The following is a 15,739-nucleotide window of genomic DNA, read 5'->3' as shown; positions in this document are numbered from 1 at the left end:
ATTTGATTCCTGTGTTTCATAATATCTCGCTTAAGTGAGAAATATTTTTCTGTTAACAAAAACAACTACCTGAACAAAAACAAAATGTACGTTAAGCAATAGACAACCTCATTTGTTCTTTTTCTAATGAGCTGTACAAGATTTATCTGATCACCCATTTTTATTTCAGTACTGAAATCTTCAGTTCAATCTGAGACCAAAAGCAGACCCAGTTTTAATTACAGTTTTCAACTAAACATACAGTTCAAACATAAGTGAATGATATTGGATGAACATTTGGATTAATGAAGGTCTGCTCCTAAATGATCAAACAAGAAGTGTCAGAAAGGAAACATAGAAACATAATATATAAATTACATTATTCGGCTTTACGTGATCCTTGCCGATCAGCCTGAACATGATGGACACTGAAAATGTCAATATTTATTTCAATATGTGATATCAAAGCTTTAGTACATGCAATTAAATCTATATTTTAATCGCTCATTTTTGTATTATTCGTTTAAGCCACTAAACTGGTGGACGGGACTGAAACGACCAGAAATCATGTGCATGTGTCCATGTGGTCTGGATGTCTTCTGGTGTTTTATGAGTCTTCTTCTTCTACCCAGCAATTCCATCAAGCTGGTGAACCTGTGTTCCATCTTCATAAGCACATGGCTCACAGCTGCCGGATTCATACATTTGGTAAGTAGACAGATGTGAGGGGCCTCCGGGGTCATTGCTGAACCACAACAGAGGACACAACAACTGACAGATACATCACAAGTGACACCCAGCAGGTCCCGGGGGTTGACTGTTATTAGTTTGAAATATCTCTGGCTGACTATACAAGGAATTAGAAAATTGAGCGATGAGTCCCGATGCACTGGTTCAATGCCCGCTCTGCACCTTCTTAAAGTATTAATCTGTAGACATAACCGTGTGGAAGGTTTGTCAAAATTATTTATCTCTTCTTATTCACGAAAATACAGTTTGGTGGAGCACTAAAACAAAGCAGACTGTTCTGAACATTTCAGAAAATGAATTTTCACAAAATTAGCGGCTGATATTCCCTTGAGTTCTGCCGTTCAATAAATTATTGAAGGCGGGCGTCCGACTAATGTGTAGGGGAATTAACGCTTTAATAAATACGTCCTCTGAGTCATGACTGAAGCACCAATTTGAGCTCATCACAATATGTAAATTAGTGAGGTTTGATGAGCGGACTTAACAAACATGTCACGTCTAAGTTCACTTGTTTAGTGGGTGTCTGATGGATTCTTTTTGCTTGTTTAGGCTATGTATCAGTTAGGTCTTCATTTTAAACAATTCTTTAGGAAGAAATATTTTATATTTTTTTCAAAAGGGTCAGAGACATTGACACCAAAATCCTGAGGTCTGCCTGACCATGGACTTTGTGTTGCTCAAGCTTTATACAGTTCCGCCACTAGATGGTAGTCAAGACCAATTCACAAATAGAGTCTGGCTCAAACACACTGCATACACGTGCACGAGAACTGGATTCAATTAAACTCCTTCTTTTTGCAACCCCCTGTTTACAAATGGTTGTTCTCCATTTCCATCACAGGTGGAAAACTCAGGGGATCCTTGGGAAAACTTCCAAAATTCCCAGTCACTATCCTATTGGGAATGTGTCTATTTGCTGATGGTGACCATGTCCACGGTGGGCTACGGGGATGTCTATGCAAAAACCACCTTAGGGCGCCTGTTTATGGTCTTCTTCATCCTTGGCGGTTTGGTAAAATCAGACTTTTCTTTCTTCCTTTATCCCCTTCTTGCCCTTTTGAATCTTACCTGCCCCATTACTAGACTGTTTTCAGTTGTTGCAACTTGTAGAATAATTTAGGACAAATGAAAAGTATTTTAAATGAATATAAAAATGATTAAAATCGATGATATGCTATTATAGTGTTTTTGAAATGCTAGAACTAGTTGATGTTATTTCTGTGTCTCAGTGTAGTTGTATCCTCCTGTTTAGCCTACTGTATCTTGTCTACCGTAACGACACTTCCACGTGCTCCTTTGTCCACTTTTCCCTGATGTGTCACTCCTTCATTTCTTTGATAAGAGTATAAGATTATGTCTGATGATGTTTGTTATTGCTCTCTTAAAAGCAGTTGCGGTTTCAGGACACCCCTCCTTCCGTGTCTTTTCCCACAATTCCAACAAACACAGGGGCAGGGAGATGAGGCTTAGGCCGGCCTGACTGTTACCATAGCAACAGCAGCCTCCCACTTCCCCCTCCTCGCACCCACCCTCCCTCCCTCCCTCTCACCTTCGACTGATCTTGCGTCCGTTTGGGGCTGCCACTAGTGCAGTGACTCACGTGCGAGCGTGCACGGGTGCATACACCTGTAAGCACTCACAGAAGCGTATACACACAGAAGACCCCGCGTCCTCCATCTTCTGTTACAAGGAAGGGAGGCTTTAGGAAAATCCCAGTTACTGTTTTCAGTGTTTGGACAGCTATCCATAAGCACTGATGACCTACAGCTGTGTGGATGTGTGCCGCACCGTGGCCATGGTGACAGAGTGCGTGTTTTCCTCGGCGCTGAGAGCTCTGGAAGTCTTTAGACTTGTACTTTAGTCTGCCTTCTATCAGCAGCAGTGACTAAATAATGACTCCAGGCTGGAAGTATTTTAATGCCAGGGATCATATCAAACACACATAATGTCACATTGTTCGTCGCAGCGCAGACGTACATTTTCCAAACAGGATTTAGCTACGTATTTACAGTGGCAGGGGCAGCTCTGCGGGTCTTTAGAGTCGGTGCACGCCTAGATGTCAGCGAGTATCCCCTCATTACCTGATAGAGCTAAACACGACCCTGTGCTGTACAAGTTTGCAAAATGCATCCAGCTCATTTTATAGCCCAACAAATGAGTCTTAATGTGTTTTGCAGCTGTGGACCATCAGGTGAGCCTATTCAAATCAACCTGCCAGATCATCTGTGTTTGTTGGACAAAACATGGCACATAGGTTTTTTTATTCTACCCCGAGCTTTTGGAAAATAAATAATAGCGATAAGAAATCTTCCGCCCTGAAAGGATTTCGGTGCTACCACAGACTGACTATCCATCAGCTGTGGCCAAATTCTCGCCCATCGCAGGAAGCTCTTCCTAAGACCCTTCATGTTAAATCTCTGGGGCTACTTTTTCTCAGCAGTCAAGAAAAGATTCTCTCTCCTTTAGCAAGTCTCTACTAACAACGAGAGGGATGATTTCATTTAATTTACTATCTTCCCCCCTCAGAAATCTGGATTCGTGCACCAGGTTCCCCACAACTCACTTCTGCGGCACAGTAGTCTCTTTTTTAGTCTCTTCTTCTGTCTCCTATCTTCTCCTTAGGCCATGTTTGCCAGCTACGTCCCTGAAATCATAGAGTTAATAGGAAACCGCAAGAAATATGGTGGTTCCTATAGTGCGGTTAATGGGAGAAAGTAAGTATTCCAGATGGTTCTGCTGTTTTTCTGTGTGCGGTAGAACCCTCTCTGCATGCCTTTTTCTTTTTTCTTTTCCATGCATGTAGGCCATGTTTGCTCGCTACGTGCCAGAAATTGCTGCTCTCATCCTTAATCGGAAGAAATACGGAGGGAGTTATAACTCGACACGAGGCAGAAAGTAAGTTGAAATCCAGACAAGGTGTGGTTGTGTGACTCAAGTGCACCCCCCGACATATAGAGAGACTGGGGGTTAGTTAACCTGACCTCTATTAGAAGAGTAAAGTTGACGTACAATTGTATAAAAGTCACATAAGTATCAAGTCACACCGCGTGACTGGAGACCTTGGCCATTAGGACACACATGTCCATGCCCCTTTACTCTCTCTCACTCTTCCTTGCTCTGTCTATCCTTCTTCTCTACCGTTGAGATCTGCCTCTATCTTGTCTATCTTCATTCAGAGCTTTCCTGAAGTCATTTGTGTGCTGTTCATTTTCTTTCTTTGTCCTTCTTGGAACATCCTGTGTTGCGCTTTAATTTACTTTGGAAGATAGAGCTTTCATGACTACTCCAGCATACTAACCCGTGGTGCTTCTATGGATTATATCTGTGCCCAACGTATTCTATCAACCCAGTCTTGCCTATAGGGATGAATTAGGATCACAATCCTTCAAAGTCAAAGAGAAATAGTCATGAAATCCCTACGATCCCTAAAAAATAGAAAGATTTTAAACATCTGCAATTGCATTATTATTGGTGGTCTTCCTAAGCATCATCAATCACAATGACCATTGCAGGATACAAATTCTTTTCTTGCTTATTTGTTTGATCTTTATCTTTATTTATTTTTGCTTGTATTTGTTTTGCATGAGTTGTTTTTCCTTCAACTGCATCATATCTGGCATGTTGTCTTATGACCTGCGGTCTTGTGGCTTTTTCATGGAACGCCAAACCCGATGAAAAAGCCATTCTTCTGTCGTCTGTCATCGCTCGCACATCGCATCATCAATGCTTGACATTACTCTGGCCCTGATCTTCAGTCAGCTCCCACACCCTGAATGCTGGATGCCTCGCTCCCATTGGAGGCTCTCAATTGCTTTTGGCTTGCTTTGCCTGCTTGGTTTCTCGGTGCTCGCCTAGTTCTTGTGTCTGTGTGGTGGTGGGATTTGTCTCCAGAGGCTCTCGTGTTTATGTGTGACCAGCCTCTCGCAGCAGAGGCTTCATCGAAGTACCCGTGTGACACTGTTGGTCGTTTTACTGTTTTGTACAATAATGCCACAGTATTTATTGTGCGGTACTCCTCTCCTCCCCGTGGCTCAAACCTTACTGAGATTCAGCACACAGGTGTATTTTAATCCAAATGCGGCGTGTCCACATCAGGGAGGGTCGTCTTCCTCTTTTCCCCCCCACTTGTCTCTTTTCTTCTCGCTACTATGCCGGCGTCTCTTTCTCAACCCTGTTTCTCCCCTCGACGTCAGTCGTTCTGTTCAGCAGGACCGATTTGAGCGAGTCAGCAGTCGAACGAGGCAGTAGAGGAAGCCTTTGTTCTGTAATGTTTGCCTGTCTCTGCGATGAGATTGATGAAATGTTATGTTTGGCCAGCGACCTCCGCAGATACTCACCGACGGGTGCTGAGAGAAGCCCTTGTCAAAAGCAGGGATCGTTTCTCTCACACACTTTATTTTCTCTTTCCTCGATTCTTCCATCGCTGTCTGCTGAGACATGCCGTATAAACGAATGGTAACAATCAGAAAATACCCCCCGAACATGCAGGCTTAGAGTGGCAGCAGACTTTGATGTGATTTGGATGTGTATGTGTAGGACCTGACACATATTAAAAACTTTTTTGATACGGTTTTAGTTTCCTCGTCGGAGCTCAGCGCTGTGTTATTTAAGCAGCTGTCGGGACAAAAAACTAAATTTATCATGGAAATGAGATTAGGAGATTACAAGTATCCAACTGATTACAGATGAGGTCATGATACACTTATTTTAAATGCAACCCTTATTTTGTCTGTGTGCCTGGCTGCTGTCATTTAAAACAGACCTTTGAGGTTATTTACAAGTTAGAGGTGCTCACATTGGATCCATACTGGATTTCTGCCACTTACAGTACTCTGTGCAGTGTAGCATGCACCGTTGAGTGCAGTGACAGCTCCCAGTCTGTGTGTGCTGATATAAAAATGACAAGTGTTGCGTTCTGCTGGCGCCCGCTGCACTGGAGGCTTTGTGGTTTCCATTATGACTCCATGGTTTCCATTATCCCCAACTTAAACAGAGGAGCTGGCACAAAAACGAACTTAAACCCGGGTTGAACTCTGACATACACCTTAGAAAGTCCTCCGTGAGGTTTAGCAGCTGGAGGTGTGCACATTCAGAAATCCTGATTTTGTCCGGCATGAACATGTACATAGTTGCATAGTGTTAAAAAAAAAAAACACACCAAACTGAGGACTGGCATATCATAGACAAATGGCATTTTATAGCATTAATTTCCTTTACAAGATATTGACTAGATATGGTATTTCGGATTCATGGTATGATGAAGTGTCAACAAATACTTTAAAGTTGGTAGAAAATGTTCTTTTAAATTGTGACATTTCAATGGTGATTGTTGCATTAGGTTTCATCACTGTCTTAAGGATTAGAGCAGTACAAGTGAGTGACCTCTGCAGCTGATGTTTGAGCTCTCTGTTTGTTCTCTTTGTGTTCGGTGTATCCCCGATGACATCTTGGGATGTTTTCTGCTTGCATGTTTGTGTGTGCACGCTCTGTTTTACCCTCTTTGCATTTGTTGTTATTGTGTTCCACATGTTGTTTTTTTTTGGTTGTTTTTTTTCCAAGTTTCTAGACTTTTGTGGATGGTTTTCTTTGTAAGAATCTATACCCTTGATTTGTTTTGATTAGGGTTTTTTTTCTGATTGTTTTTTAGTGATATTTATTTGGTTTACACTGTACAGTCAAGTTAACCAGTCAGGAGAAACAATTATATGGTTGGAACAATTGTATGCTCTTGAAATGATTATATGGTTGAATTGTCTCCGAGATCTGTTTTCCATAATTAGTTAACCAGCCAGTCATCTTGTAATTTAATTTGATGCCATTGTAGGCAAAATAAGGAGAGAATTCCATTGAGGCAAGACATTTTTAATCATGTTTACCAGTTAAACATCAAATACGTGGCTTTACTTTATTGGCTTAATCAGGAGAATAAATAAAGTTTAGACGAAGGAGATGTTTGTGTTGCTGAGAAACCGTTTTCAGCAAACGTTAGCACCACATCAGCATCACACCATGATCTGGTGTTAAAGGTTCAAATGCACATGAGCGAGTGGAAGTCAACATTCAAATCCTAATGTTGAACTAACTGAAAACAAATAATATGCCTTATGCCCTCGGCTCCTGAAGAAGGGCATCTGGATACTCAAATAGGAAAACATGATGTTTTTTTTGTTTTTTTTCTTTAACGTCTCATGAAAGGAGAGCCATCTTGTGCCAAAATACTGCTGGCTGCCCACAGACATCCCAGCTCATCAGCTTGTAGACCACACGGCCCTTTCGCTTGGCTCTGGCCAGCCACGCAATCACAACTGCTCATTAGATACCCTTAAAGGACAGAGGCAACATCTGTGAAGACCATTATATCCTGTAACGTCCACGCTGTCGTTTCCCTTAATATGTCTGTCACGTTACTTTGCCAAGTCCACTTCAGTGCAGCCTCACCCGGTCCATCTGGTACCGGGTAGGCGCACATGCGCTGATCTGGACTATGGGTCTCATCTAACATCAATAAATATCTCCCGTTCCCTTTAAATCTGCTCAAGTGAGTCACATTTCAGGACCGTGCCATACAGTTTTCGACATCAGCTTTTAAAGGTTAATGTCTTCGCCAGAGCTTCCTCTTTGTGTATAAGAGCATGATGATGTACTGAGAGAAACCTGTCATAACAAATCTAGCTGGATGATTAAAACTTACACAGTGAGCAACAATGACCGACTGTATACATATATATATATATATATATATTTATTTATTTATTTTTGGATTTTGGGAGAAAGTAACTTAATACGCAACGTTAAGTGCAAAGCTGTCCAGTACCCAGGCACTCAAAACTAAAGTGGCTCAATTGTCTCCTGGCACGTCAAGTAGTGGATAGAGCCATTGTCATTACACAGATTGCCTTACAGGTCTCCACAGGGTAATTAGGGTGTCTGCCGAGTGTCCACACTAATCCACGTCAGTACACCGACTGAAATCTACTGAGAAGAGCCCGGCAATACGACTTCACATGTGACATTTAACTTTCAACTTAAGCGCGGTAGTTCGGCGTACCGCCACATTCAGAAGTGTCTCACATTACTGTAATTGAATTAAATTAAAACATCGACTACTGATACTGCAAAGTGGATTTAAATAACAGTATTGCTCACTACTCCTTCAAATGAGTTTAACAGTGAGAGCATGACCTTAAATTAGCGAGATAATCTGAAACCCTGACATAACTTTTTCATATTTATATTAACAGCCAGTCAAATGTTGTTAAGATAACTCTCATATATGCAGCGCTGAAATATGATTATTAAAAGAGCACCGCAAGTTGTTGAATCAATGTCCTTCAATACTGTCCTCAGTGGACACCAATTAAAAGCTCACATGAAGCTGAGGCTGACCTTTGAACTCTACACTGATTTTTGGCCGTCCCAGACGAAAGATAACAATTGTAAAATTGTAAAATTCTGACATTTGGGGTCATCATCTCACAATATGTCTGCTTCGGCAACCTAGGTCAACTAACTGGCCAATAGAAATGCAATATATAATGACGTACTGATCAGGGCGGCATTGGGGCAAAACCCAAATAGATGCTTTGCAGCTACAATGGCAGAACATGATTAAAAAAGTGTTTGCCATGTAAACAAAGAAGAAAGCCTGGTAGAGTCGTAGCAGCAGATGTGGGATTCCTCTCCAAACATATAAATGCCTCGAGGGCTCCGTTCATGCTTCGCTAATGTATTTTTCGTGAATGGAAGGCACACTTTCATGACGCTTCATTCGTTTATTCTCGCCCGTTCACATCGGCTCATGTACATCGTAGGCTGCGATTCAGCTTGCGTTTTCATCGCGCAATCAACGCACACCGTTGCGTAATCTGCACACAGCAAACTTTGCGTCGTGCCCAAAGTTATTAGATTCATGTCGTACAGTGGCGCTCGCTGTGGACATATGAGATTGTTAAAATTAGCCGGCCTTAGGTGCAGTCAGAGGACACACAGGGGCTCGCCCTTCACCTCAAAACCATCCCAAACAACTGTAATCAGCCCCATGCAGCCTCTGATGGAGCTTTACGCTGTAATGCACCACTGAACCTTGCCAGGGGGCTGTCAAATAATCCCAGGTCCTGTTTAGAGTTTTTGTCAACCACAGGCCTCTAAATCGTTTTGAGAGTTTTAGCAATGCTGTGTATAAAAGCACAAGCATATTGATGTACACGTCTTTGTCAACATCCATCCTCTTCACAGAGGGGTGGTTTGGCCAAAGGGACATTCTTTTTTTTTTCATATTGAGAACGGATGACAATCCAACCACCGTGGGCCGCTTGATTATATCTTAGATTTTCTAAAGTGGTTCAGAGTTGAGTGTTTGATTGCACTTGTCATGCAGAATTTAACCACTTTCATTACATGGGGAAAAATATTCACTTTTATGGCAAAAAGATATAATTCAGTTAGCTGTTTGCTTTGAAGAGACATTTCTTGACATGTGTATAAAACTTTTTTTTCTTTTCTTCAAAAGTTTCTATTTGAGTTAGACGTTAGAGTGCTTTGGTTTGACTGATTATCTTTGGGAGACATGCCAGTGTCTGCACTGATTTATGTTGCCCACTCAAGATGATTTCTTCCCCCCTTTCAGGCATATTGTGGTCTGTGGTCATATTACTCTCGAAAGTGTCTCCAACTTCCTCAAAGACTTCCTACACAAGGACAGGGATGATGTCAATGTAGAAATTGTTTTTCTTCATAAGTAAGTTCATTTTGTTCTCTCTCGCTACCTGTAGGTTTAGAATGGCACCGTATTCCGGTGTACCTGCTTTCCATATGAGTGCTAACGCCTCTGTTGTCTGTGTGTGCTAGTATTTCCCCTAATCTTGAGCTGGAAGCCTTGTTCAAACGTCATTTTACTCAAGTAGAGTTCTACCAGGGATCTGTTCTCAACCCTCACGACTTGGCCCGAGTGAAGGTACCGCCGACTTTGGTCCTCTGTTAAACCTGTGTTTACTTTTTGGCAGACCTCGAACAACACTGTTAAATTGAACATTTATTAAAACTATAGGAGTTTGCAACCTGCTGGCCTGGAGCTGCGCTCAGCCTACTCGGCTTCTCTGAAGTGGCTCATTGAGCCTTTTGACAAATGTGCCTCCAGTCTGACCTTGTCTGTGTTGAAAATAACACATATTACGTTTCGCAATGATAGAGTGGTGACTGATTGCTATTATAGAATTAATAATAAAGACAACTACCAGGGTCTGAGTCCATCTGTACGCTAGTAAGTCTCTCAACTCTTTCCCTTTTTAATTAACTCTTTCAAGAAGAGGTTTTATGCTGAGTTCTCCGTGACTGTTAAAAAAAAATGGCTTTCCTAAAAACACAACTACTGGTCTGTTAGGGAATTAAATGGTTGAATTCAATGTGGACAGACTAATCGGCTGCTCTTATTGTTAAAGTTAAATATATTTTGCAGCTCCAGACAAATTCAATTTGGTGGGAGGGATTCGGAAACCGCTCTTTTGATTAAGAAGGTTGCAGACCCCTGTTGTAAAGTGTGAAAGACCCGAAACATTTTTAATATCTATTTCGTATTGACGGTCAGAGATTTCATTATTTAAACACATTTGCGTGAAGACGAAGCTAAACACGCATTCCCATCTTAATCTGTTTGTACTTAGATCGAGTCAGCAGATGCCTGCTTAATCCTTGCCAACAAATACTGTGCAGATCCTGATGCTGAAGACGCCTCCAACATAATGAGGTAATGTGTTATCTGAGATTAAAAATCAATGGAAACTCACCAAATGGCGCGTTTCCTTGTTTCATGGGTCATTCTGCTTTTCAAGGGTTATTTCCATCAAGAACTATCATCCCAAGATCAGAATAATTACACAGATGCTACAATATCACAATAAGGTAAGTGTTCCGGGAGGTATTTGATATGTTCGATGATAGCAGAAAACTTATTTCAGCGGTTATTGTACGAACCTGTTCGATCAAGGGATGAATGTGAGTAGCTGATTTGGTTATTTATCGCATGGAGCGTCAAACGAGTTTTCCATGATACCTTGCTGTATTATTTTAATAAACCCCCCAAAAATCTGTGGTGAAATAATGACAGAACCTTTCGTGTTCCATTTTCTTTGTCTTTTGAATTCTTACTGGTCATAGAACCTAATGAAATGATACAGGCAGTGTAAAATAGCTGCACAAAGCACAAGTCACTTCAAATATCGTGATATCGTGAAAGATCTGACATTCACCCGACTTCATGAAACCCCAGGCAAGAAAAAAAGACATTTGTTAAAGATCAGACATATTTTGACAAACAGAAACTTGCTCATTGACTGTTTCCAGTCTTTGTGCCTGCTCGCCGACCAGCTGCTGGCTCTTTTTGTATTTGATGTTCATATCAACCTTCATGTTTCCCCCAAAATGTTGAAGTATTCCTTTAGGAAATATGATTCATTTGTGGAGTTTTCCATGTTTTGTGACCTCTCCGTCTGTCTTGTGATGAAGGCCCATCTGCTCAACATTCCAAGCTGGAACTGGAAGGAAGGTGACGATGCTATCTGTCTGGCCGAGCTGAAGGCAGGCTTCATTGCCCAGAGTTGTCTGGCCCAGGGCCTGTCCACCATGCTCGCCAACCTCTTCTCCATGAGGTCCTTCATCGAGGTAACGGAGAGGACAGCGTCAGCTCGCTTTCTCTGAGTCTTTCCATCCAAACACAACTGAGATGATTGCATCATTGTGCATGTGGAGATTTGTTGATGGATTCAAGGTGAGGTTAACATAAGTGGAGACAGTAGGTTCCTTGCTGACAGATGGACTAGATATATCAAAGAGTACGTTCCCTGGAAAATGTTGACATCTCTGTCCCGAGACAGTCTTCCATTAAGGGTGTTTTCATTCAATCTGGCACGTTTTATTCTTTTGTGACATTTCATGTGGAGTCTGTTCAGTGTTTCTTTGCCTAAAAATTGAGGAGGTGCTTGCCTCTATCAAAGTACTGTTCTCATGTCATAAAGATGATGGATTAGCTTATAATGGCCAGGCTGATGTTGTGCAGTGGAACATCTGCGCGCCACATTGTGCTGCCATTGGGAAAAGAAAAAACCAGTGTTGCTCTTTCTTCCTTTTCTTTATCCTTTCATGTGACACTTCCACGCTTGTTCTTTTTGTCAGATTGAGGAGGACACATGGCAGAAGTATTACCTTGAAGGAGTGGCTAATGAGATGTACACAGAGTATTTGTCCAGTGCCTTTGTAGGCCTCTCCTTTCCCACTGTCTGCGAGTAAGTATCCATTTTAGCCACTTTGGAAGTCCACTGCCGATGGTAGGTTGCTTCAAAAAAAACCAAAAACAAAACAAAATATATGTCAGTCATCTGCATGTATGCTGCTTTTCTAACCAGTGCACTTATGTTACAGGCTCTGTTACGTGAAACTGAAGCTGTTACTTATTGCCATTGAATACAAGTCCGAGCAGAGAGAGAGCAGGTTTGTATAGTGGATATTTCTTCCTGTAACATCGGGTACAACCGCGGCAACAATGAACTCCTCTGTATGTCCTCTGATCAAATGTTTTCAATACTTATTTCCTCAAGTTCTGTTTCCAGCTTCAACCACAGTCGATTTTCAGATGTTAGATTGAATTATTTTGGTGAGAGTTGGGGAAAAAATACAATGAAGTCCACAACCACAAATAATTTACTGATATAGTCAGTGCAATTAAAATTTTTTTTTTATTTTTCATGCATTTCACAAAGCTCACCTTTACCTGAATCAACAGGTACAAAATTCTCATTTTAGACGAAATATGAGTGTTTTTTTGTGCCATGGTTTTATAGAGCTGAAGCTGACATAATGTTACTTGAGCTGCGAAAACACTTTGTTGTCGAAGGTGAACTAGAGAAGCAAACATATATTTGCTAACAAAATGAAATAGAAAATAATGGGGTTTTTTTATGAGTTAAAGAACAATTTTACAAGAAAAATAAGTATTCCAAAGAAATCCATACATTGCAATCTTGACAAATGAGAAAAAAAAAAATTGCTTGATGTTTGAAAGACATTAATGAATGTGACATATCGCTGCTACTTACTGATCGCTGCTCTTTCCCACCCTCTTTCTCGTTCACTACAGAGATACTTTCAGATTTAAAAAAAACAATTTACTGCACATTCAAATTTAATGCCACATATACCTTCAGTTTGATTCTACCATGTCCCAGTCCAATCTCTATGTGTGTTGGTCCTCTCACCAAAAGTAACATGAACTGCATTTTTTTTTTTTTTTTTTTTAATTAATAATCTCAATTGCCAAATCCCACCCACCCTTCCCCACTCGTGTGTCAAATATTTATGTGTACAAGGTTGCATGGTAAAATAGAAATGGTTGTTCAGATGTTAGTCACTGAAAGCTGATTTGATAAAAAATGTAATTGTGCAAAAATAGTTGTATTAATTCCATGTGACTACATATGGCCTTTGTTCCTATTTCTTTCAAGGATATTGAGTTATTTTAGTCTGGTTTGTAGACATTACCAATATAGTTTAACGTTATAATCCTCTTTGTGCCTTCAGACCCTTTTTGAACATGTATCGGTGCAATGTTCAATACTATTTATATATTTACGAAAGGATAATCCCATAACAGTTGTTTTTAGGTTTAAGAATCTCACCACTGGACGAGCAGGAAACACATGTATAAAACTGTATGTGGACACAGACACATGTTGACAAATCAAGCAAAGCTCCATAGCCAGGCAGAGAAACATTAGGGGCATTCATATTCTCCTCCTCTATTATGTCCATGATAACTGTTTGATTTGAGATTTTTTCTTGTTGTTTGCAGAAGCCGAAAGCGGTATGCCCTCTACCTTATCTTACTTCCAAAGTTCCGCCCAATCTCCACCACTTTAAAGCTTCTGACTTTGGGAGTTTCCCACAAGGATATTTTTCCAAACACTATCTTACAGGCCTCTTTTTTTCTAACTCTTTTTTTTTTTTTTTTTATGGTGTCCCTTGTGCTTAATGCACTAACTTCTTTGCAGGCAGAGAGAGGATAGATAAATTGGACAATGTTTGTAGAAGTGCTGTTTCTTTGTCTTTGCTGTTGTCAGTGTACCAAGGCCAAACACTCACCCTCTCCATATCTACCTCTTATTTGATCTTTTCAGTTTTGTCCTTAATCAAACCCTTTGCCTAGTTTATTTCTCTCACTTTCCGTTCTTTTTTTACAGTGTCGCTCCGTTTTTTGCCCTACTGTATGCTCGTACAAGTCAAGAAATCCACTCATTTGGTGCTTTTAAATCACTGCCAGAACAGCATTTTCGTGGTTCTTTGAATGAGAATCAGTGAGGAGTTTGTATTCCCATATCCCAACTGATAATCTGTTGTTGCACACTTTGAATTCAATCAGAAAGGATATTCACTGATTATCTGCCACTGCTGTAGGCAGTGGTTGATATAACAGCATGCTGGTTTTTCCCCCCCTTTGGTTTTATTACACCAGCAGCACCTCACCAACCTTGGTTCTTTTAATCATTTCACACACTAGGAGAGGCAATGGAGCTGTTGGATTTCGACAGCGTTAGTTTTATCCAACCTGAAGTTTTGATTTAATATGCCCCACATTTCACGTTTGCATTCCATCACCCTCTCATGTTCTCAGTGCTAAATGTATATCCATCTATGCATGTGTGTGTGCGTGTGTGTGCGTGTGCGTTGGTCTATGTACGTGTGACGCCTCGAGACGGAGGCTTTTTTTTCTCTGTTTATTTATGCGTGTATGTACGTGTGCGCGAGTGTGTACATTCCTGTGCGTCTCAGCCACCATGTGCAGTCATGCTTGTGCGTCTCTCGAGTAGATGTTCTTAAGTGAGGTCACTTCCTGTCAGTTTGGTGTTTGAGAAACAATCCAACTGCACAGAAGTTACTGCAACCGTCTGCATCTACGTACCTGTCCCTATACCTGTACTGCAGTGGCTATGCCTTTCTGTTTGATTCTTGTCCCTCTACATGCTGTTTGGTAACTGCATGCTACTATGACACGACCCCCTGAGGTGTTTTTGGTGCTTGCTTTGTTGCTCACAATATGAGGTTTTGATGCTTTTTAAGCTTCTATTCACCAGTTTTGCACGCCACTGAAGAAAATAGACTTGGATAGACACACCTGTAAAATCTCAGATTTGGGCAGCAATGTTTGTGAAACTACCTTGATTTGATTGGTTTCTTCCTTTTATTTTCACTAAAAAAGCATGCCAGGTGCAATGCCTGTTTTACTTCTCTGGGGGCCATTTAATCTGAGTGACTGTTTGATGCAATTTTACTTCTTGCAGTGTGGAAAAAAAAGAAAGATCTGATCTTGCATGACCGGTGCGATTTAATCTCCGCCCAATAAGTGTATGGATTCAATTGCTCCCTTAATATTTTTGTTTATTTTATCTAGTGTAACTTTTTTCCGGAGCGCAGAGGAAAGATGAAGCATTGGAAGATCGTACTATTTAACCTTTGCTAAGACAAATACTTAGTTTTCCAACAATAATGTGAAAAATCACTGAAAATACCCAAATTTAAATCTCCTTCGTGGGAAGACATAAAACGCAAATTATTCAAGCACAATCAGTGTCATCTTTCTTCTGGGCTTTCCATTTTGAAGGAGTGTGACCTTTGAAGGTTTGTTGGTTTGGTGTTTTGATAACTTAGTTCACACTCACATCATTGATGATTGTTGCCCGCAGGTAACCATTAATGACCAGGATGTATGTGTGTGTGTGTGTGTGTGCGTGCGTGAGTGAGTGAGTGAGTGAGTGTGTACATATAGTATATATAGAGAGAATATGTGTGTGGTGTCTACTCTTTTGTCTTAGTCTAATTAATGGGGAATGATACAGCCAATTGCTTAAAGTGTTGAAGGTATTAAACTGAGCTCCACTCATCATATAAATGGTGAGAGTAATGCATAGAGCCGTAACACAGTAATATGATTCTGCTCATATTTATATCCTTAAATGGGAATACAAAG

At 40.8% G+C, this 15,739-nt stretch overlaps 1 protein-coding gene across 2 annotated transcripts in view; it reads left to right on the top strand.

Moving 5' to 3' along the window:
- Positions 1–15,739, top strand: part of kcnma1a (potassium large conductance calcium-activated channel, subfamily M, alpha member 1a) — a 142,384-nt gene that overhangs the window by 89,267 nt on the left and 37,378 nt on the right. For both annotated transcript variants that reach the window (XM_080481457.1, XM_080481458.1), the window contains exons 7-16: positions 612–687; positions 1,571–1,741; positions 3,352–3,443; positions 9,356–9,466; positions 9,577–9,682; positions 10,389–10,471; positions 10,557–10,626; positions 11,230–11,385; positions 11,896–12,005; positions 12,142–12,210. In XM_080481457.1, the coding sequence (XP_080337583.1) occupies positions 612–687; positions 1,571–1,741; positions 3,352–3,443; positions 9,356–9,466; positions 9,577–9,682; positions 10,389–10,471; positions 10,557–10,626; positions 11,230–11,385; positions 11,896–12,005; positions 12,142–12,210 (1,044 nt within the window). The remainder of the gene's footprint in view (positions 1–611; positions 688–1,570; positions 1,742–3,351; positions 3,444–9,355; positions 9,467–9,576; positions 9,683–10,388; positions 10,472–10,556; positions 10,627–11,229; positions 11,386–11,895; positions 12,006–12,141; positions 12,211–15,739) is intronic.

This window comes from Lipophrys pholis, assembly GCF_963383615.2.
Source record: "Lipophrys pholis genome assembly, chromosome: 15".
NCBI lineage: Eukaryota > Metazoa > Chordata > Actinopteri > Blenniiformes > Blenniidae > Lipophrys > Lipophrys pholis.
Note: the sequence above shows the minus strand (reverse complement) of the source record. Positions and strands in the feature narration are given on the sequence as shown.